General features: G+C 38.6%; 1 protein-coding gene across 1 annotated transcript; it reads left to right on the top strand.

The window, feature by feature from the left end:
• The first annotated feature begins 19,476 nt into the window (after positions 1-19,476).
• Positions 19,477-21,810, top strand: LOC143861877 (uncharacterized). The gene is made up of 5 exons (XM_077372831.1): positions 19,477-20,417; positions 20,524-20,577; positions 20,933-21,006; positions 21,325-21,414; positions 21,489-21,810. Exons 1-5 carry the CDS (start codon positions 19,721-19,723, stop codon positions 21,750-21,752), a joined length of 1,179 nt encoding a protein of 392 aa, XP_077228946.1. The 5' UTR covers positions 19,477-19,720; the 3' UTR covers positions 21,753-21,810.
• Positions 21,811-25,107: the final 3,297 nt, after the last annotated feature.

Here is a 25,107-nt window from a genome sequence, read left to right as displayed (position 1 = left end):
AAGGCTCCCTTCAGTCTTGCATTCCTCACTGGTCAGTATCCTTTTTAATCTTACTAATGCTAGAAACTGTCTTTGAACTAAAAGGGACAGTCTTTTTAAGTTTATCCTTTTTAATCTTACGAATGCTAGAAACTGTCTTTGAAGTAAAAGGGACAGTCTTTTTAAGTTTATGACAACCGAGAGTGCTGAGCGGGAGAATCACAATATCCCACAGCAACTCCACCAAGCTTCGAAAAAATGGGTGGAAATCTGATACTCGCACCCCATTTTGAAGGGCTATGGAGAATCGGTCTTTGCGGGTCATGTTTGGCGGACATGATTTTTTGTAATTTCCTCATTCTTCGCCCAGGTTAATGAAAGAATTACTAGGTAGAATGGTTGCTGAACAGACCCCTTACATTTCTTGGGTTTTGAGCTCCTAAAGTTTTGTAGTGACAATGGTGGGATTTAATTGATTGGATAATGAACTCCAGGGTTGAATTAGGCTAGTCTAATTTTTCTTAAAATTTTTTATTTCAAAACATCAAAAGCCCGGTTCATGCCCCTATTAAAGCAGACATCATTTTGCTTATTAAAATGTACATCAAGATTTCCTGTAGTACACAAAAAATTGGATGCGAACTCAAGCTAGAATTTTAGTTAAAGTTAAGGTCCAAAACAATAAATAAAAAGAAAAAGAATCCAAAATCACTTTTACATGCTCTATCTTGAGAGCAAAAATTTCACACATCTCCCCATCCTTACATGCCAAGAAAATCTGAAACAAGTTATTCCTTGTATGTATACAGATGGGTCCTTCATTAGTCTGTCTTGCTAATGTCCCCTTCGTCTTCAACATCTTTCCACTGCATGCTCTCACACGTGCAATTCGCAAGATCTTGTTTCAGTTTTTGTAGGCACAGAAAACCATGTTTTAGTAAGATCATACTTCCAAATTGTTAACTTACCAACTTCTCCAATAGCTTTAGCTGTTGGAGAAAGGCGTTATTTATCTTTTATACTTTAACACTCCCCCGCATGTGTGGCTCACTTGGCAAACACGTGGCACATGTGATCCCACTTTGGCCGACCATCGCATGTGGATTTTTGCTATCCGGGAGGTTTGAACTCGAGACCTTTGGCTCTGATACCATGTTAACTTACCGACTTCTCCAAAAGCTTAAGCTGTTGGAGAAAGGCGTTATTTATCTTTTATACTTTTAACACAAATATGCAGTGTTAAACAGATCTAAGGTCGAGAGAACAGATCTTTAAGTGTGGGGAAAAAATTTGGTATCTTTCATAGTTTTAGAGCTAAAGAAATAAGGTGTTTTTTGTCATAATGAGCAGGTTAATAGAGTTTTTGCAATTTGGAAACACACCTAAACGCCGTTCTGCAGACACCTGATGTGTTGAATCTGCCAAATCCAACATCTCCGCCGTGTTTGTTTGCTGCAAAACATTTCAATCAAAGGATCTCAAATGTACAGTCAAAATGATGATTCAAGTGGCAAATAGTAAAATGCAAGCATAGTTTTCAAACCCCGCCGCCCACCTCCCGCTCTTTTTTTTTGAAAATTTACTTTATTATATATCCGAGTGTCAAAATAAAACGGGGACAAGATGTCCCCTACATCTAGAGAGAAATAAAATCTCTACACCCAGTGGGCAGATGAAGCACCTAATAAAGCAAAAATATGAATATTTCCAAATATCCCTAGCTCCACCCCCACTTGATATTGCCGAATAGTCATCACCTCCAGTGTAACCCCTTCCTTTGCCAAAAGGTCAGCCTCTTCATTTGCAGTTCGCCTTCTGTGCTCAATTTTTGGACACAATTCTCTTACCAAATCTCTAATTTCTGCTATAAGATTCCGTAGCCACCACGGGCTTTTCGATTTCTCCGTAGCCCAAGAAATAGTATTTGAAGAATCCCCTTCAATGATCAATGGATCATGTAGATTGAGCTTATACCATTTGAGGCCGAAGTGCAAAGCTCTCACTTCGGCCTCATTTGCCTCGCATCTACCCACGGGGCCTGAGTAGGACATTAGGGTTCTTCCACCAGCATCCCGTATGATCCTGCCAATTCCAGCCCCCCTCCCCCTCTAATTTATTCAAAAATTCTTCCATCCACCTTCGCAAAGAAAATCATGGTCTCAGAATTGATTTAAAGGCAATCTTGTTGAGAAAAGTTTGTAGTATTAACGGACTCTGAAAACATTTTCCAAAAAGTTAAAATTTTGGCCATTTCATAAGTTTCAATGACTAATAGGAAAACATTTGAAGATTAGGTATTATTAGGAAAAAAATCCCTGGAATCTATGGAAAAAAGAATGATTTTTTCTTTCTTTTGGAATGAAGGGCTATCTGCATTACTTACGATTAAAGGGAGGGAAATTCCAGTTATTAGCCAAGTTAAAAAGAAGAATGCTTAATTGAAGCGAACAAGAAAAAGGAATTTAATACTAATGCTACACGTTTTGCTCTGCAGAAGGTAAGTATGTAGTTTGTGATTTCCTATTCATGTGATGTTGTTATCACAATATTGGGGTGCTTAATTAGTTGTTGCATTCTTTCAGGTGCAAGAGAGAAACTCAATGTCTGTGAGAACTGGAATGAAGCGGAAAAGGGAACTTGAGAGAGAAGGAAAGTGTCGTTAGGCATTGGCTATACATGTTAAAATCTTGAGACCCTTAGTTACTAGTTCCAATGTTTGCAGTTGGAAGACACCGCTTCAATCTATGATGATAACCAATTCCTCAAGGATCATGAGATGCTTGGAATTGTTCAGTGTGTGCCCATTCGCAGCGCGTCGACCAGTGAGATGAACTGTTCCATTTCCCATAACGATCTTGGATTGTTTAAACCTAATGAAAGAAATCCATTGGAAAAACTTGGGTTATGAGTGAAAATGGAAGACGATGATGGCTACGAAGACGAAATAGAGGAAGGCAAGATCTACTAATGGGCTCAAATTTATTGGACTAGTTGGTAAATCGGGCCGACGTATTTGGAATGCAAGAGAACTTTGGCATAACACTGGAGGACAGAAGCTTCATTTCAAGTGACCTTACATTTTGAGTGAACCAACATTTTTTCTGGTGAATTTCAAGTTTTGGAAGTTTCTATGTTAGAATCTATCTATTCATTTGGAGATGGAAATACTCCCCCTTTGTACAGTTGTTTCACTTTATTTTGTTTTGAGCTTCTATGGCATCCAAGAAATTTGTATACACAGAATTTATGTCCCAATTTCGGATGCTGTACTTATGTACATATGTATACACAGAATTTGTATGTACTAATTTTGGATACTATACTTTTGTACACTCATCTTAATTGAGAGAAAACCGTGAATTTCATTTTTTGTATACTATGCGAATCAATAGAAAGCACTGTATTTCATCCTTCTTTTTTCCCCTCTTACATGGAAGAAGATTCAGAACTGAGAATGCAAGAATTCAGAATTGAGAATGCAGAACTGTATTTCATCCTTTGATATGAATCATAGAAGCCAAAGACTATTGACAACCCTACGGTCCACCTCTCCAACCCTTAAGCCAGCTTGCCCTACAGCCCACCCTGCCGATCCAAAAATTCCCTCAAGCAAGCAGGCTAACCCAATGCCTATCCCAACTGAGCCCCCAGATTCTCTCCTAGCTGATCAATTGGATACACAGGCTCCATCCCCCCAATCTAGTAGCCTAGCTCCCTATTCTGACATAATAGCCCACTTCCCTCCACCACTTGAATCCTTCAAATCAACCCATCTAATCAATTCGGGATCATCTGCCCGTAGTAGGAATAAACAGAATTCATCGGCCCAGAAAGGCAGGGGATCCACATATAATCTTCCAATACTGGACAGGTGATGCAAGGTAAGTGGCACACGTATGTTCTGATACCACTTTGATGCAATTGAAAATGTTTCGTATGATAAGCCTGTTATAGCTGAGGAACACACAGGCCTTGGGCAGAAAAAACTCTCAATGGATCAGATTTCAATGACCAAGGGTGATTGTTCATGCTCTAATATTCTGTACTAGTGGCTTTCTAGCAATCAAAGACCAATAATTATGGCTATAAAATTTCAACTAGAACCGTGAGTGACAGAATTCATTGAATCCTATAGCTTACAGCCCCTTGTCATTCAAGTGTCACTCAAGTAATTCCAACATCAAAACAGGACTTTACAATGCACCAAAAAGCCCAAGCTTCTATCCCAACTAAGGACAGGAACAATTACTCACTCTAATGAATATTAGACCAATAGGATGTTGATCCAAAAGTTGAATTTTACTTGGTCTAAAATAGAAACTACTAGTTCTAATATTGTTGTATAAGGTTACTAAAAAGAACCGTTAACTAGAGTATTTTGAGGGTAGACAGCTCATTAGACAATTACATTTGTTAGCATATTTTCAAAACAAAATAGCTTTTGAAAGTAGTTTACAAAGAAAAGTGCTTTTGTTTTGTAAAAGTGGATGCTTTTAGAATGATTTATGGCACAATGGGTTCGATCCGCATCGTGGATGATTTTGATCGAGCGGTTACAGGGCTAGAGGGAGGTTTTACACAAACCAACAGTCACCCCAGGATCGATCTGGACCGTAGACTTACGGATGGGCGCGAACGCCAGAATCGAACCCGCTCTAAATAGGTGCTCTGTAAGGGTGCAAATCAAATACTTGTTCCTTCCAAAGGTGGTTCTTGGGTTTGTTTCCTCTTGGTGCAAAGCGTCAACAAACATTTTAGTATAGACTACACCGGGCTTCAGTGTATCTTGGAAGCAAATTCGTGGTACCCCTTGCACATTGGTGGGGGCGAATATTGTCTTAAAGAAAGCGACATTGCGCCTTGAAGCATCTCTTCTCTTCTCTATTTCTCACCATCACCAGCAGATTATCCAACAATATTGTCATTACCTAATGGAATGTGATCCAAAGCATGGTTATTGGGCAACATATTTTGTGTATACAAAAAGATAACTGTAGCACTCTTGCAGTTGCTGAAAACGAGTTACAAGTGTAAAATTCCAGCCACTTTTCATAAAAGTATATGATCAAAGTTCAAGATCAAAGTTCTACTCTAAAGAAAACAAAAGTATATGGTCAAAGTTCCATGTCTCTGAACGAAGTCCATTGAAGTAGTTTAGATCTGGCTTTTCGATGTCACACTTCTCATGAAATTAAAACAAGAGCAGAGTATTCATCTAATTTTCCACATTCTGATCCAAACACACATAAGAATTTCTCTTCAGAAGTCAATGAAGAACTCAGGCTTTGAAGATTACTTATAGAACTGGATTTGCAGAAGGGAATTGGGCAAAGAGCATATCCACGAACTGGCTTTCCAACAATTAAATGCAGCAACATAGATCGGTCATTGCTGATTACAATTCCTTATCTTTCTTGGCAGTTCTTCAACAGGAATTGAATATCTCTAACAATTCGACCGGGATGAGATTCTCCTCAATTCGACCGGGAAGTGATATTCATGCAATTAAAATTGAAGATGAATGCTTCAAAACACATTAAAATTTCCAACAATTCTTCCATAGAATGGCACAAACAGTAACTCATCATGACTTGCTTCTTCTCCGATGAGTTGATCCGAACACATTGTAGGTCTTGGTGTAGAGACACCAAGACAACCCGATTATACTTCCTTGCAAATCAAGGATGGCAAGTGAAGGCGAAGGAAGGATAATTGAAATTCAAGCTCAAGATCTTCCTTCAATGACTGAAACTTCCAAGGGAAGAATTGTACCTCCAAATTCAAAACTCTAGAATCTAGATCTAGATCTAGGAGCCAAAATTCAATTTCAAAGTTTACAAGTCTAAAGTTCTAGATCTCCTTACAATTTGGTGGCAAATGGCCTTTTATAGGCTCCCCAATTACAAGAATGACTCGAGTACCTCTACCCATGGTAAAATGACATAAAAGCCAAACAACAGTGAGTAAAATAACCAATCTACACCTAAAAAGAGAATGATATAAAAGGATATAAAAGACTATTAAAATGACCAATATATCCTAATGATGCAAGTAAACTAATGAGACAAATAACAATACACTGATGTAACAATATCAGATGCTGATGGGATAAGGAATGCTCCTGCATCAACACGCCAACCACGTCCAAGACTAGAAGCCACGTTTGGTACATTCTTCTGGACTCCGTGCGCAGCTCATTGCTTAGATCTCATCTTGGAGCATCTGTGCAAACCGACTGTATTTCCTCACATAGCAACCACAATTGAGAGGGCTCGGACGATTACAAAGTTCATCTACAACCATGGAAGCCTCTTGAATTTGATGAGGAAGAAGTTCATAGGTGGGAAGGAGTTGTGCCGCCCTGCTGCAACCAGATTTGCTACAAATTTCATTAGCATACAAAGTCTGGTGTTGAATCGGAAAGCACTTCAGCAGATGTTTGTGTCTGATGAGTATAGTACTAGTAGGTTTGTCCAACACCCACTGAGTGAAGGGGTAGTTAGTACTGTGTTGGATAAATCTTTTTGGGACCAATGCAAGTACATTCTAAACATCAGCGAGCCTTTAGTGAGAGTGCTGCGTTTGGTAGATCGGCAGGACAAACCGGCGATGGGTTACCTATATGAAGCCATGGATAAGGCCAAAGAGAACATCAAGGAGAAGTTGAAGAGAAAATCATATTACAATCCCATCTGGAGGATCATCGACCAAAGATGGGATAGGCAACTCCACAGTCCCCTCCATGCAGCAAGATATTTTCTTAACCCTGCTCTCTTTTTCACTCCTACCTTCTCTAGGCACAGTGAAGTAGCCAGAGGCTTGTTGGCATGCATCACTCAACTGGTACCTGATGAAGGTACACAAGACCTCATCACCAATCAGATTGAGGATTATCGAGAGGCTAAGGGTATGTTTGGAATGAAGCTTGCAATCGGCAACCGAACGAAGTTGGGACCAGGTATATTTGAGTTGTTTGTTTAATTAAGTATAATTCATTTTAACTTTCAGTTTCTCAACAAATAATGCTTTACTATTTGTTACTTTACAGTTGCATGGTGGAATCAATTCGGAGGTGACGTGGAAGACTTACAGACCTTTACGATCAGAATCCTCAGTCAGACCTGCAGTGCGACTGGGTGTGAAAGAAATTGGAGCACCTTCGAACACATTCACTCTGCAAAGAGAAATAGGTTGGAGCACCAGAGATTAGATGACTTGGTGTTTGTCCATTACAATCTTAAGTTTCGAGAAAGGTATACAATGTAATATAATGTTTTCAACTCTCATCTCATCACTTTAAGCTTTTAAGTTTAACCTTTGACATTAAACTTAATGTTTTCCTTTTCAGGGACTTGTTGAGGAAATCATCTACCACTAGTGACCCTTTGAGCATAGACCATCTGAATGTCATGATGGATTGGGTTGCAGAAGAAGAAGATGTCATATTCACGCCGGAAGACATTGGATGGGAAAATCTTGAAGCACCTACTGCTGTGGTTGGGGTCAGGGACGACGACGACAACTTTCTCATGCCTCTTGAAGAAGATGTCCCTACTTGTGGTCCAGGTGGTGATGACGGCGTCGACGACGACGAAGAAGACATTGAGTATGATCATCCGGGTTATGATGACTGAGAGTTGTTGCTACTAGCTATTGTCTATGTTTCACTTTCATGTATCTTTTTTTTTTTTTCTATGTATCAGACTATCAGTTGGACTTGTGCAAGACTTTATGTGTTTAAGTAATGAATATGCCTTTTGGGACACATATTTTGGACTATTTATTAGTTTTTCATCTTTTTCTATTGATTTTATATTTTTTTGGATTTTTCTCATATTTTTTAATATATTTTTTGTATGAACGAAAAGTTTCGACCGAAATGCACCGAAATGACCGAAATTCCGTTTCGGTGGCCAAAACGAAATGGCGACCGAAACGGAATTTACAACTAAGCTCCAGACTATTGGTTTTGAGAGGAAAGAGTGAAAATTCATATTGGCAGTTTTGTAAATAAAACAAACTTTTTGAAAAACCAACAAGTCTCTCTCACTTTTTATGTTAAAATACCAAATAAACTTATTTTTGTATTAAAGTACTAACACAGATGGTCTTTGCTAGATTTTGATTTTCAAAATCTTATTTTTTTGGTCAAAAGAAAGTGTTTAGAAAATATTTTCTAAGTGTGTTTTGGAAAAGGAAAAACTTTTCTTTGAAAAGATTTGCTTTTTGCAAGAGAAAGAGAAAAGTGCAAAAGTAGTGTGAAAAAGATAATCCCATACCGACTCATAAGAAAGAGAAAGTTGGGCTTATAAAGCCTTACTCTTTTCTCTTCTTTATTATGGTGCACAATGGGTCTTATCCTTGGGTTGAACCGCGGGACGGTGCAACGCACCGTTCGCACACGAGCGGCGTGGGGAATGGGCTATAGGGCGCATAGTAGCGCTTTTTTAGGCGCAAAAAGAATTCGGATTTCTACTTTGGTATACCCAAAAATTGCTATTTCCAACACAATTCTCTCTCTCTCTAATCCGCTACAAAGTTTTTGTTTTACTGTTTTAGAAGTTTTGTTTAAGTGTTCTGTTTTCTGCAGAAACAGACACTTGTGTCTCAAAAACTTGCAAAATTCAAAAGTGATTCAGGGCTTGATTCCGTTCAGTGCAGAACGTCGTCAAACAATCGGTTTGGAACCGGGCTTCATTGTATCTTGGAGGCGTGTTCGTGGTCCCCTCTGCATGCTAACGGTGGGCGCGAATATCGTCCTAAGGAGAGCGTTTACGTGCCTTGAAGCATCTTCCTATCTTCTTATCTTTTCTTAGATTGAACCAGTACACAAATTTCTCCAACAATCTTCATTTTGAGTCAAACCTTCGCCATTGTGATAGGCACAAGCATTGAGGTGAATTGATGTTAACTTTCTGCTTCTTTATTTGTAGAGAATTTCAGATTACAAAATATTTGTAACTATTATAGTCAAAGAAAAATCCGGTCAAATCCATTCATCTCTTGGCCCAGCCTTTGCTAGAAACAATCAAAAGAAAATATCCGTGTACACGTAATCAAAAGGGAAATTAAGTGTTTTCTAGACCAAAAAAGGGTAGAGGCAATAGTCTTATTTTCTAATACTTAACATTCTCTGATACATTTGATATAAAATTATTGTAGTCTTATTCTCGTTCACATATTGTTGTAGTAAAGACTTACACATATGATCATTGACCGGCGTGGGCACACCCAAAGACTATACCATCTGCGATTGTCTTGAATATACTTGAAGTATATGAAACCATGTCAAATGGTTTGTATCACTAGATAACAATGGAGTAACTCTGCATGAACTAACGCCCTGTTTGAATTACATGAATTTTCTGGAAACAGTTTGGAAAGGAAAATATATTTCTAAAATTTTCTACTTTTTTACCCGTGAAAAAGATGATTTTGAACCAACCCTATTCAATTTTTACTTTGTGGACCTTCAACTTATGATAATATCCTTTTAAATTAGCCATAATATTGTTTGCCTCTAAATAATGGAAAGAAAAATCCTCCCAACAAAAAATTTTCATCAGAAATGTTTTTCTTGCAATCCAAAGATGGGCAATTTGTGCAGTTCTTGCATATGGCGTTGACGCAAGGTTTTTATATGGTGTCCTCATGTACTTGCAAATTTTTTTCGAAAAAATCTATTGGGTCGAAATAGTAGGGTGATCCAGACCATTTATCTGTTGGTGTTTAGATAATCCGTCGGGCAAATTAGATCCGATAATGCACAAATAAATGGAAAGTAGAAAATAAAACAAGCCACAAGATGAACACCAAGATTCTATGTGGTTCAGCCAAGCCTACATCCACGAGTGAGAAACATGATCTTCCACTATAAGAAAAACAATATACAAGGATTACCGTCGATTAAACCGAAACCCACAAACCTGTAACCCTTTGTCTTTACAGCTAAGACCGTACCCGAGAGTAACCCGAGAGTAAACCCTGAAAACTTTATTTAATTCTAAATTAATGCGGAACATACCTGAAAACTTTATTTAATTCTAAATTAATGCGGAACATGCCTCCGGCCATAGCGATTAGAATTGAAGATCACAACTCCCTCCAACCTCGACGAACCATGAACACGATCTCTGATGCGCACACGAACAAGAGAGATCTTCTAATCTTAAGAAGACCTTAAGGCTCGATCGATGGAATTGCAGGTACAAGTTTTCCTCTCAGATGGAACTTTAGCTATATGTATGGGTGTTGTTCCCATCAAACGCAACCCATATTTATAGATTTCGGATCACAAGAGTTTGTGTCCATCCACACCTCTAACACTAATGTGTTTTGGAGTTCTTAAACACTTGGGATTTATCCTTAAGACTCCTTTGTAAAATACAACTCAATAAGGATAAGGGGTAGAATTACCAAATGTCTAACCTTTTGTGGGTCCCACCAATGTGGGCCACAAACTAAAACACCAACATTCTCCCACTTGGTCCATATTGGTTTATATTCACAAAGTAACTTAGAGTCTTAAGATAATTATTTTGGAAACTTTATGGCCATTGTTAAAGAAAAACATCAATCCAAAATATCTTTAATTCTGCCTTTATTGTACACCATTATAGCATGTCTCAAATGTACGAATAATAGCGGATACACCTCCAACCGGAAATGTTACCTTCTATGTATCACATACACCGATTCACACTAATGTACACTTTATGTGTGGTTTAAAACTTTATTGAATAGGCCAGCAAATGCCCATTCGAGTCCAACTTTATCTGTCCTCATGGACAATCCGTGTTATCAAACCTCAATGTATATACACTTTATATAAGACAGAAGATATGTAAAAACATATAAACAGAATCATCGACTTTATGTTGCAACCAAAAGCGGCATATGTAACTAAGCACCAACTACTATAAGACCCATATGATCCACATATCCTTCACATCAAAGTTTTGAGTTAGGAATTGTTTCACTTTTCATAGCATTCCTTAATTATTAGTAGCCAGCAAAATCATCTACAGATAGGACCAACAGATAAAATTCACTCCCACTGACTTTAAGATTGTTCAATCATGTCAGAAAACTTAAGGTACCAATACGGAGGCCTGCTTCATTCCATATATAGATTTTTTTAAGAGGAAACTGTTGGTGAGCTTAAGCTCACCAAACTTATGGTGAGCTAGCTTGCCCAATCACATGGGTCCCACATTTTGGGGAGTGATCCAAACCATTCATTTGCAAGGCCTTATCATAGATAGGGGGTGTACCAAAAATCAGCTCCATAGGATCATCCTAACCCCTCCATTTGTGGAGGACAAAAATGGGGCAGATTTGTGTCTGTCCATTTTTGTCCTCCACAAATGGAGGGGTTAGGATGATCCTATGGAGCTGATTTTTGGTACACCCCCCCCCCCCATCTATGTAAGGGACTTTCAAATGAATGGTTTGGATCATCCTAACAAAGTGGGCCCCCATGTGATTGGGCAAGCTAGCTCACCATAAGTTTGGTGAGCTTAAGCTCACCAACAGTTTCCTCTTTTTTTAATTTGCAAACTTTATGACTACTACTTTCATAATGAAACCCTTTAGGTTGATTCATGTATACCTCTTCCTCCTAAGTATCATTGATGAAAACTGTTTTCACATCCATTTGATGAAGCTCAAATCAAAATGAGCTACAAGGGCCATTATAATCCTTAATGATTCCTTTTTTAAACTAGAAAAGAGTCTCATGATAATCTATGCCCTTTCTTTTGAGTGAATCATTTTGCCACAAGTCTCGCTTTATATCTTTTGATATTGCCGGCAGAGTCTCTTTTAATCTTATAGACTCACTTACAGTCAATGGCTTTAACCCCTTTAGGCAATTCGACAAGATCCAGACTTCGTTCTTAGCCACAGACTCCAATTCATCCTTCATGGCCTCATGCCATAAATTAGAATCCTCACCACTCACAGCTTGTGAAAAAGTCAAAGGGTCTCTATCGTTTGCACATTCTTGGTCAACTTCCTGAAAATACACAATATAATCTGAAGGGATAGCCGGTCTCCTTATTCTTGAGGATCTCCTTAGTGCCACTACATCCTCCACTTCATGTGGATTTTGGTTGGCATTTTCAATGACAACATCCTCTTGGAGTGGCAAACCATCTATTGGTTCGTCCTCCATAACCACAGCCTGTGAAGGGTCATGAATTCCGACCAATTGATCCTAAGGTGCAGAAATAGTAACTGAAATTCGTACTTCCTCAAAAATTAAGTCTCGAGGTTGTTCGCTCCCACTGTTGTTACCATCCTCAAGAAAGACATCATTCCTTCCTTCAACAAACTTAGTAGTATGATTAGGACGGTAATACTTATAACATTTAGACCCTTCAGCATAGCCATTAAAATAGCCACTAACAGTCTTTAGGTCCAATTTCCTCTCATGTGGATTGAATACTTTAACCTCAGCTGGACAACCCCATATTCTTAAGTATTTTAAACTAGGTTTCCTACTAGTCCACAACTCAAATGGAGTTTTAGTAACTACCTTACTAGGAACCCTATTTAAAAAATATACGGCTGTCTTTAAGGCTTCGCTCCACAAATTCAATGAGAGGGTCGAGTGACTAATCATACTTCTAACCATATCCATTAGCTTGCGATTCCTCCTTTCAGCTACACTATTTTGTAGTAGTGTTTCCAGCATGGAATATTAGGCAATAATGCCCTCTTCCTTTAGGAATCCAACAAATGAACATGACATTTATCCCATTTCAGTGTATCAACTATAATTTTGCCTTCTCTATCTCATCTAACGATCTTTATTTCTTTCTAGATTATCTCTCTACTTCTACTTTGTAAACCTTAAAGGCAGTCAATGCCGCATCCTTTTCAATGAGAAGATAGAGATACATGTATCGCGTATGATCATTGATAAAATAGATGAAGTACCTTAGACCATTTACATAAGGAGTTGGAATTGGCCCACAAATATTAGTATGTATGATCTCTAAGTTTTTTGAACTCCTCTTGGCTCCCGACTGTTTGATTGCATTCCTTTATGAAGTCCACACAAGTCCGAGGACTGTAAAATTAAGAGTCTCTAGGACTCCATCATTGAGTATCCTTTTAATGCACTAAATGGAGGTGTAACCTTATCTTCTGTGCAACAATGTAGAGGATTGTATATTCTCATGACCATGTTTAATGCAAATACAATCTTGAACAGTTAGGGTATTTTGAGGAAAGATATTTAGGCTCAAATGATATAGGTCATCAATCAAGATACCATTATCAATAACAGAATCCTTAATTCTATTAAGAGAAGAAGAATGGGAATTAAGGTTCATATCATGGTCCAAAAATCTAAAATAAAAGTATGTAAAAGGTCCCGTCAAACAAATCATGTAGATGGCTCAAGCTGGTAGGTCCCTATATCTTCCACCCGTGAGCGTTTCTAGTTTCCTGAGAAGATAAACCGCTCACTTTCCATCGGTGTCAGATGACTAACTAATCCTTATGAGGTGTTGGTAACATGGATTGAAAAACCGGAGTCAATCCACCACGTGTCATTTTGAACGTAAACTATATTAAATTCATACAAACGAAATGAGATTATCTCTCTTTTGAGTCACTTTACGTACTTGAGGCAGTCTTCCTTTACGCATCCCTTCTTTCTGCAGAAGAAGAAATTTACTTGAATATCCTTAACGTCAGTTTGGTTAACTGACGAGTTATTTGCTTTTTTCTTCATAGGAACACTTCTGCCTTTCTTTCCTTTGTTCTTTCCTCGAACGACAAGATTGGCTGCTTCCAGCTTCTCTTTTCTCAACCTCCCTTTCTCCTATACACTCATGGTTAGGAGTTTATTGAGAGATCATTTGCACTTATGAATGTTGTAGCCAATCTTAAATTGGTTGTATTCAACAGAGAGGGAGTTGAGGATAAAGAATACTAGGAATGACTAGGAGATCTCGACTTTCAGGGCCTGCAATTGCGCAACAATATTGCACATTTTCATGATGTGCTCTGTCACTCCTTTATCCTCAGTGTGCTTCAGAGATATGAGTTTGCTCATAAGGGTAGCAGCCAATGCCTTATCAGAACTGGCAAACTGTTCTTGAACAGCTTGCATAAACTCCTTGGCATTGGTAGTCATAGGGAGAGATGTATTGATGCTTTGAGCAATGTGGCTCTGAATGAGCAACAAGCTTAAGCGGTCCGATCTCTCCCACTCCTTATGGAGGTCATCCTCATCTTGCGTACTCTCATATGTAGGAGTGGGTGGTTCACGCACTCTGAGAGCAAGATTAATATCCATCCAGCCTAAATTGAGCATAACCTTGTCCTTCCACTCAGAAAATTATTCCCAGTATGGAAAAGATTCCAACAGATTCAGAAGACAAAATATTAACTCACTAGCTGCAAAATATAAAAGACAAACACATGCTTACTATGTGCTAAATTCCAATTAATCCATAATACCAGAATGTCAACCCATATTGACATATCTAGTTGTAAATGCATCGCATTACTGTAACTCTCGTGGGGGCCGAGCTTCAGCACGGATTAGATTTACCCTTAGTAATTGCACCAATCAATTAAATTAGAATTTGGTCCCTTCTCCATACCTGTGGGCCTAGGATAAGAGCCTTCATCTAACCTCATTGATCTCACGATTCCAATCGATTACAATACACAACCGCCTTCATGTGAGCCAAGCGGCTATGCATTATAAATCCATTGCAATCTTAGATACCATTAGAGCAAAGCAACCAAAACGTTGCACTTTGTGTGTCAATGAGCATTATAAATACACCAGCTGTCACAGGTATCCTCATAGCCATAAGATGTTGTGGCTCTCCTAGACTAATCAAATACCTCTTTATAATGGTATCTATGGGTGTATGACTATATGACCGGTCTTTATGTCATATTAAAACAACTTTACTTTATGGAGTATATAAACTTGATTGCAAACATCCAATACAACTGAAGAAATGGCATACGACAACCACAACTGAATTTAAAGAAATATGCGTATAAATTGAAACTTAAGCAAAAGACACTTTACATGCAGATTGTATAATTTAAGACAATTATTAACTTTATTGTAGAAGTTTTGGATTGATCAGATTACCTTAATGGAAAACCCAAATCAATTTTCAAGAGCCTTTAGTCTGTAGGCAAGATTGGTCATAAATAGCTTAAACCTCTTCAAAACTGAAATCCATTAATCCAATTGGTCCGAAACTGATACGCATAGTACCTTGGAGTGCTGGTAACTTCTATCAAAATTTGGGTGTGTTTTCCAAACCCTAGGGACAAAATCTGAAGTCCTTTTATAGTGGGAATAAAGAGAACAACAACCTAATGATCTCAGATTGTTCTGAAAACTATATCATTATGTTTGAAATGCCAAAAAACTTTATGGTATAATTCAGATGCCAAAAAACCTTAGGGTAGAATTTTTTCTGTTTATGATCCTAAACGCAAGAAAAGTTGAAATATCTAGTGCCCAAGGAAAGCAGAGATTGGCAGAAAAGCAACCTACAGGTCTCAAATTGTTTCGAAACCATTACCATTGCGTCCAGAACGCCGAGGAAAGGTAGGGTACAGTTTAACACTTTTCCCGAATCTCATATTTAATTGTCGAAATTTGTGCTCAAAGTAAATCTAAGGAAAAGGACAAAACAAAGAAAAGGACAAAAAGTCTTTTGTATGACGCTAACTTGTGAGGGCTCGTCATTATGACAAGGGACAACGTCAAAATCATCTTTTCGTTTGTTTTCTTTCACTTTTTGCCCCTTGGTTTTAGTTTAGTTACTATTCCTTTTTATTTCAGTAAATCAAAATTGTTGTTCCTCTTTTATGTGACCCATGCGGCGTCACCAAGCGTGAAATGCGCTTGTCTTCAACCTATAATATTTACAGAAACCCATTTCGAGACTAAGTTTCTAGAAAAACTTTAAATTGCCACCGGTGATGTTTCCAACCTCCGATCTGAGACCGTCAGTGGTGTCAGAACCGTAGCGACCCAAAGTCTCTATTGATGCAACCAGAAGATCGATCAGACGGTCACATCGATGGTGGTTAACGAAACAACAATTTGGCCTTATACTTGAAAGTTGCAGATTTTAATGGAACTGTTGTCGTAAATACACTAGAAGGGATTGTTTTATCCCAGAATCTTTATTATTTATGATTCAAATGAATTCTTCATTATCTACCCTCTGATAAATAATAAACTGAATTGTAATCATTCAAAAAGGGGAGATCTATGAAAAAATTATTTGAATTTTCCTCTCAAAACAAATTGATCTACCTCGATAAATCTTCACAGCACGAAGGCAGCTCTGATACCAACTGAAAACTTTATTTAATTCTAAATTAATGCGGAACATACCTGAAATTTTTATTTAATTCTAAATTAATGCGGAACATACCTGAAAATTTTATTTAATTCTAAATTAATAAGGAACATACCTCCGGCCATGGCGATTAGAATTGAAGACCTTCAGGCTCGATCGATGGAATCACAAGCATAAGTTTTCCTCTCAGAGGGACCCTCTTGATGATGGAACTTTAGCTATACGTATTAGTGTTGTTTCCATCAAACGCAACCCATGTTTATAGATTTCGGACCACAAGAGTTTGTGTCCTTCCACACCTCTAACACTAATGAGTTTTAGAGTTCTTAAACACTTGGGATTTATCCTTAAGGCTCCTTTGTAAAATACAACTCAATAAGGATAAGGGGTAGAATTACCAAATGTCTAACCTTGTGTGGGTCCCACCAATGTTGGCCACAAACTAAACGCCAACAAACCCAAGAGATAAACCCAAGAAAAAGACCCAAGAGAAACCCAAGAAAACCCAAGAAGAATATACCCACTTCTTTCTTCTTCTCTCTCTTCCTCTCTCCTTTCTTTCGTCTCTTTTCTCTCTCCTGTCACGCCCCGGCCTCGCTGTGTAGATATTGTTCGGTTCTGGGTCGCAACCCTCCCCAGTTTTGTTTTCCAGCAGCACTAACCGTGCCCGACCCACTCCGCGGGGCCTGCCCCTTGGAGATGCTGAAAACACGTCATACACATGGAGAGGAGAAATCCACATATATAGGCCAGTAACTTTTGAAAGAGAGGAAAAGTTCCTGAGCTATATATGTGGATTTCCCCTCTCCCTATGTAGACGCGTGTTCCTATGGGAAAAACAAAGCTGGGGCGGGTTGTGACCCAGAACCGGACAATATCTGCATGGTGTGGGGCTGGGGTGTTACATAATGGTATCAGAGAAGGACCTCCCTTCCAGTACGGTGTGCCAGCGAGGATGCTGGGCCCTAAGGGGGGTGGATTGTGAGATCTCACATCGGAAAGGGAGGAAAAGTTCCTGGGCTATATATGTGGATTTCCCCTCTCCTTGTGTAGAGGCGTTTTCAGGATCTCCAAGGGGCAGGCCCTGCGGAGTGGGTCAGGCACGGTTAGTACTGCTGGAAAACAAAATCGGGGAGGGTTCCGACCCAGAACCGGACAATATCTACACAGCGGGGCCAGGGCGTGACATCTCCCTTCTTCCATTGAGGTTGCTGAACACACCCCAAGCTTCTCGCTACAACCCACTTCACGTTATTGGAATTTATGTCTAGGTTTTCTAAAAAAAAAAGAGAAATGATAAATTCGCACCCCCTCTAGGATTATTCACACCCCTTTAACGTGAATTGACGTTAAAAAGCATGCATACCCTTCTTTAAAGGGGTACGAATTATCCTAGGGGGGTGTGAATTCATCATTGACAAAAGAAAAAAAGAAAGAAAAAAACCTAAAACAGTTTCCTGTTTTGCCTTCCCCTCACGTCTGGGAAATAAGGCAACTTTCCCAACATGTTGACCCCAACTTAAATAAGTGGTGCCTAGAAAATGATTCTAACCCTACATATATTGAGGACACATTGAATAAACCTCTTCAAATTAGGGGGTTAGGATCATCCTAAGAAGGACAATTAGAAAGCCACCACAAATAATTTCTTCGATTCTGGCTGGAATCTGCTATTTGGTGTCCACAATTTTTATGAGAAACCCTTTTTGTCATGAGTGGACGACTTTGGTCAACTTCTATTAGTTAGTTTGGTTCCCTCTTACAGCTTCTTTGGTTGTATTTATGTAGACAATTAAAATCCTTTCATCTGACTTTGGGGAAATGAGGAGTGATGGCTTAAGTGTCACCTGACTTAGAATTTGTCATCAACGTTTTCATTTGAAAAAAAAAGACCTTGGTGACCTGTCCCCCACCCCCACTAACTTGAACCGTAATTGAAAGGAACCATAGAAATATATAAGAGAGATTATAGGAGTGCGCACGCGCACGCGCGTGAGAGAGAGACAGAGAGAGAGGTTAAGCCAAAAGTGGGGCTCGCCCTTGGGGCTGTAATTTGCCAGGGTGCCCTTGAGTTTATCATTCGTCACTAAAAGATAATCAGTGGGAAATTTGATATGGTGCAAGCCTGTGTGGTCTCCTATTTTTCAAAAAGTGCTGTACGGCCTAAACCATAGGACGATCCAAACTGTCCATTTGATGGGTGAACATAATAGGTTGTGCCCAAAGAATTCATTTCCATAGGATGATGCCAACCCTGCGATCTATAGAGGTTTCCATAATATACAACTTTTCTATAGATTGGAGGGCTAGGATCATTCTTTGGAAATGATATTTCGGGCACATACTTATTTACATTGTGGCCCATCAAATTGATGGTTTGGATCATCCTATGTTGTAGGCCCCACAGTACTTTTTGAAAATTACTGAGCTGTACGGGCTTACACAGTATAAGAACTCTTATCGGACACCACTTATGCCTCTTCCATGTCATCAGATCAGTTAATGCAGGCCAAATGCGGTTGATAACCCTTTGCAAATGACCTCGGGCCCTTGATCTAACATTACTCATTTTCAACTGAGTAAAAATTAATGATCTTAGGTGATATTTTTTAAAGTCACTTTTAGACTCCTCCTAACGTTTGGTTGCCGGAATTATTTTGATTCTTTGGGACTTTTGTGGAATTTCCGCAGGAATGAGGAAACCCACGTTTAGTTGGTGGGCCCAAAATAATCCCAGGAACCAAAATAAACCCGCACGAAACCTCAGGAAGGAAAAAAAAAAAAAAAACTCCCAAGAACCAAAAATAAGCTTGCAGAAGATCAACCAAACATGGGATTTTTATTTTACCGGGATACTTCCACGGAGGTTTTTTTCCCACCAATCTCCGGAAGTTTTTTGTTCCACAATAATCCCAAGAACCAAAAAAATTCCGGCAACCAATCCTGATCAGGAGATCCTAGACCTTTGATCGAAAACGACTCACTTAGAATTCAGCTACGGAAATCTAAACAGCTCATTCTTGTACTGATGATCTGTAAGATCAATGGTCTTGATCTCACGTACAAGCCCAGGCCCCTCCACTCTTATTAGTTATCACACACGTGCGCCCTTTTCAGAAACTCTTCCAGTTCTACAACAACTAGGAGTGCGAATATTAAGAAACTCTGATCCCTTGTTTCCTTTTTCCAGGTCTCACTCTTCTTCTCTCTGCAATTCCAGAAATTTCCTCTAAAAAGAATTTGAATTCTCCTGCAAAACCCTAGAATTCCATCTTCCCTCGAAAACCCTAGAATTTGATTTCTCCTGCAAAACCCTAAAATTTGAATTACATCTCTCTCTCTCTCTCTCTCTCTCTCTCTCTCTCTCTCTAGCATTGATAATGGCGACGGTAGTGTCAGTTCCTCGAGTTTGTGCCGGGGATTTGTCAACAAAGAAGATAAATAAGAAGGAGGGCATCTTATTTGATTTCCCGTTGAGGGTATACTGTGTATCTTCCATGTCAAAGCAACAACGTTTGGAGATGGCCAATCAGCTCAAATTAGAGCTAACACAGGTGCGATCCCTCCTTGACGAACTTAATAATAAAAACCCTCCTCAAAAGCCCAAGAAGAGAAAGTCTGAGCCAATCAATTCCGAAACCACTGCTACAAAAAAGCAGAAAACCAAATCTAATGAGAAAAAGGATTTGAACCCAAAAGAGCTCCCTTCATTGTCAATAAAACCCTGTGAGAATCATTCTCATGTGTTCAAAAAGACAGAATCCCTCCCGCCGTTGCCATTAAAGCCGAAATTGGTTAATTCAAAGAGGATTGTGGCGGAAAAACTGTCATATTACAATGTGGGTGCGAGTAATATCGGAAGTTTCAGAACCAAAATGGTGAATTCAAAGAGGAAAATTTCAGAAAAAGCAGCTAATCATAATGGCCGAAGTGAATCCAATGTGGGCTTGAGTAATATTCACAGTTTCAAGGCCAAAGTGGTGAACAAGGAAGACTGTCCTGTGGTGACGTATGAAGATTGTCCTCTAGGGTTCGAACACATAAGACCCATGTTGATGACTGCCAAGAGGGTAGAGGGTAAGCAATTTGTTTCTTGGCTCTAGTTTTTTATGATGATGTTCATCTTATGGTGAATTTTCCATAGCTTGTGAACTATTGGTGATGTCTTATTACTTTTTTTCAGGGAAATGCATGAATTCAAATGGCTCTTCTCAGGACTCAAATTTGCCTTCTCGTGGTGGGCCCACATAATTCTCTTGGATTTTCTTAATTCTCTTAATTTGCCTCTTAATACTGATGTAGAATCATCGCCCAAATGCTGTTCATTATAGTATTTCTGTCTGTCATGGTTACTCTTGATGTCATTGATCTTAGGAAATACAATTAAAAATTTCCTAATCAAATGCAATTGTGAATTATTTAAGTTGATTGTTTCCATAAGAGTAGAGTACTTTGAGTTGAAAGTGATGTCTACTTTTCCCCTCTTCGGCTCAGTGTTGTTGTTCAATTTCTTTCTAGAATTAATCTGTTTGAACCTATTACTAGGCAATGCTCATGGTGAAGAAACTTAATTATGAGCTTTTCAATTGCAGGGTCGGACATAGGATGCCCATTAGATGAAGAATCCACTAGAGCTAAGTCAGTTTCTGCGACAATACTTGCTAAGGTGAGGTTCAGTATTCTTTTTCTTTAGTTGTTGCAAAATAGAACTCTTGTTACATAAATGGATGCTCACAAAAGAAATTGTATCATCTGTACATGTGCTCTATCATAAATGTAGACACTGATTTGGTAATGGATGGTTAATCTTATCAACCAATCTATCAGAGCTTTAAGTTTCAAATTTTTATTGATAATGTTGTGCCTGCAAAGCTCAGAATCATTTTTTTAGGATAATGAAACATTACATTTATATCCTATCAAAGTTCCCCGCACATACTATCAATAAACTTGGGAAGCTTAGTTACTGGTTGCATGATTTCAGATGCAAAAGACAATCCCAATGACTGCCGCAGTTGTAATGAAGAGGGAAAGGAAACTTGAGAGAGAAGCTGCACGCCTTGCTCTACAGAAGGTATGTGTAGTTAGACATTGGCTATACATATTAAAATCTTGAGACCCGTAGTTATTTAGTTCTCTGCTTTGCAGATGGAAGAGACAATCTCTATATATGATGATTGCCAATTTCTCAAGGATCTTGAAATGGTTGGAATTATTCAGTCTGTGCCCATTTGCAGCTCGTTGGCCAATGAGATGAGCTGTTTCATTTCCCATAACAATCTGAAATTCTTTGAACCTAACAGAAGAAAGCCATTGGAACGACTTGGTTTGTACATGAAAGTGGAAGACGATGATGACTATCAAGTCTTTGATCATTTTGGAGTAGACAGAGAGGAAGGCGAGATGTACTGATGGGCTCCAATTTATTGAACTTATTGGTGAGTCTAGATGAGGTATTTGTAATAAAAGACTACCTTTTTTTTTTTTTTGATAGGTAAAACAAAAAAGAAAAAAATAAAAGGTAGTCTTTTATTACAAATACCTCATCTAGACTCACCAATGGCATAATACCAAAGGACAGAAGCTGCATTTTGAGTGAACCGACTTATTTTCTGGTGAACCAGTAACCTAATTTCAGTTTTGGAAGTTTTGATGTAAGAATCTATCTATTCACTTGGAGCAAGATGGAAAAACCAGTTGCTGCTCCCCTTCTGCTGGCAGCGAATGGAGTCTGTGTGGATGGCGCTAGTCTGATTTAGCCTGCACATTTTTTTATTGAAATTTTTTGAAGAAATAGCAATAAGTGATATAGCAGAGGGCATTGCTCTTTTTTTTTTAGCTTCCAAGGCGTCCAAGAGTAATTTATACACAGAAGTTCTCTGTCCCGGTTTTGAATACCATACAGTTGTACATGAAATTTTTTGAACAGGTAACAATGTGGTACAGCAGAGGGCGTCGCTCCTTATTTTCCCCTTTGAGCTTCCATGGCATCCAAGAAAAATGTATACACAGAATTTCTCTTTCCCATCTTTCAATACCATACAGTTGTACATTTTTTTGAATGGATACAGTTGTACATTTAATCAAGGGAAAACATTGAATTTCACTTTTGAATAGTACAAAACAACATCAATTGCTACGATTTATAACTACTGTTATACTGAGTTTGTTATGCATAGAAAGAAAAATTAGCAGCTATAGTTGTTTAGCAATACTCGTATGGTGTAGCATTGACTCTACATATGGACCAGTTGAAATAATGTTTCAGTTAAAAGTTCTATCAGAAGTATGAACAGAAAACAACTTCTGTGTAAGTTCAGTTGGCTTTGTTCTATTCAAAGTAGTTGTTTATACATGTTTTAGTCCTCACCTTTATGCGTTCTGATTCTCATTTGAATGCATCCAAATGTTATTGTACCCACTATTGGATCTTAGGGATCTTGACTTCTAAAATTATGTTCTGTCTAAGAGTAATTGATTTCTCGAATTGGAGTCCCTTTTGAATCAGTAATCTGATGTTAGTTTGTTGCCACATGCATAACTTGTACTGATTTCATCCCAGACACTTATCATGTATTAGATTTGTAGTGATAAGTAACATATTTCTTGTAAGATGTTAATAACTTAGAGCTGATAATGGAAATGTAGGATCAAGAAACAGCTCTGTACAGACCCATCTTTTGTTGGTAGATGGATCGATTCTCTTCACTCACCCACATTGGCACCTCTAAGTAGAGGTGCAACATGGCTCAGGTCGGGTTGAGCTTTTGCTCAAAATTGAAGTGGAATCAACCCGAACCTGACCTGTTTTTCTTGTAAAACTTCGGGATGGGTCGGGTGTAGCTGTTGCGAAAAAAACAAATGAATATAAGTAGAAGGTGAGAGATATTGGGACATGTAAAGGTGCAATGGGAAGAAGCAACTTACCATGCATTCTGAACAAAATCAAACATAGCACAATATCTAGAGATCAACTGATTTGGTGGGCTTATTGTAGATGAACCATGGCACAAAAACCTTTGATGACTCAATTCCATGTAATCTGGAATGTGTCCCAAACAGACCCTTTCAAAAGCTCTCTCAGTGACTGTCTATATAACTATTTCCAGCATGTTTCTCGAGTACGGTTAGGGCCCTGCTGGTGAACACAGAGTTAAAGTTAAAAATATTAGAAATTAACATAATCACATTGCATTGTAGACATTTTTGTAACCACTGCATCCTCTATGTGAAATTGAAACAGGGTTGTTTCCTTGTAAATGCTCATATATGAAACTTCAATAACATCCGAGGTCGATTTTTTTTTGTCCTCTTCCTTTTCAACATTATGGCCAAACTTCCGCAGAGTAAAAAAATTAATGATGAGGCAAATTAATGATGAGGCCATGTTTGGCAACCATGAATTTTTTCCACAGAATATTAGTTTATTCAAGGGTGAAAGAGGGCTGAGAGAGGGAGTCCTAAGAGGGCATGAGAAAGATGAGGGTGAGAAAAGGCTCTAAACCAAGGGAAACAAACTATACTCAAAATATGATTCATTTTTTCCTTTTTTTGTTGCTTCGCACCCCCCCCCCCTCTTCTCTCTCTCTCTCTCTCTCTCTCTCTCTCTCTCTCTCTCTCTCTCTCTCTCTCTCTGTTTGCCCCTGAACGTGTTTCTTGTATGCAAAACAGGACTGTACAGATGAGAGATCCTGTTTATTCATTCGTACATTTGAACTGTAAAATTGAGAAATCAATACCAATAAATTAGATCATGGTTTACTACTGTAAATGTATCAATGAAAAGCTAGTAAAAGCATAAGATGGGCGTAATTTGAGGAAAACATTGAATTTGTTACTAAATGAACCAAGGCAGTACATATCTGTTAAGATCTGATAGTTAACCACGGGAAATTATTTAACCAAATCACCAAATAATTAAAGTTGGCTACGCTTGCAAGTTTGCCAAAAAAAAGGGAAAGCAGAAGAAGAGATAATTTGAGCAGGCCCTTCGAGGATTATATCCATATTGCTGTAAACCTAACTCAAATTTTCTCTGGCCCTTGTGGCGTGATGGATGCCAATGAAGCTGAGGGATTGGCTCTTGTCACGGGTCTTCAATTATTCAAGGATCAGTTTTGAGGCGATTGCATTTGTGAAGAACCTCAAGAAATGTAATCTCCTAGGTCTGAAAGCCCCTGACGTCTTGATCCTGTAATCCTTGAAATTGTAGCTCTTAAGGGAATAAATCAGCCATTTGAGAACGAGAGTTGAGATTTCAGGGTTTTAAATTTAGCCTTTCATGGTTTGCAAATAGAGTGATTAGTGTTTGGTTTTTTCCTCTTTGAATGCTGAAAGAAGCTTTTGCCCTTTTAATTTTCCGGAGAGCTTAGAATCATGAGTATGAAGCAGTTAAGTGGGAAACGCTTCATTAGGAGCTGACCACTTGAGTTTAAAACATGTTCCATTTTTTCTTTTGAATTAAGCATCTGGCGTTCAGTTTGATTTATGAAAGGAATTGAACGACACTTGCTTCATTTAATGAATCCCTGTTGGAACTACTGTCTTCACCAAGGAAGCAGGATTCTTCCCTGAGAGTGGGGAACCTCGATTCCCCGGTTCTCGAATCCGAAACGGGAATCTTCTTAAATCCCCAAAAACTGGGAATCCCAGTTCGGATTCGCCGGAAACCCGATTTCCACTTTTGGGAATCGCGGTTTATGATTCCCCGAAAACACGATTCCCACTTTCGGGAACCGCGGTTTAATATTATGTGGAACATGATTTT

This window comes from Tasmannia lanceolata, unplaced genomic scaffold (assembly GCF_043159265.1).
Source record: "Tasmannia lanceolata isolate RefF3 unplaced genomic scaffold, GAP_Taslan_0.1 ptg000037l, whole genome shotgun sequence".
NCBI classification, from domain to species: domain Eukaryota; kingdom Viridiplantae; phylum Streptophyta; class Magnoliopsida; order Canellales; family Winteraceae; genus Tasmannia; species Tasmannia lanceolata.
This window is presented reverse-complemented; position numbering and strand designations above follow the sequence as displayed.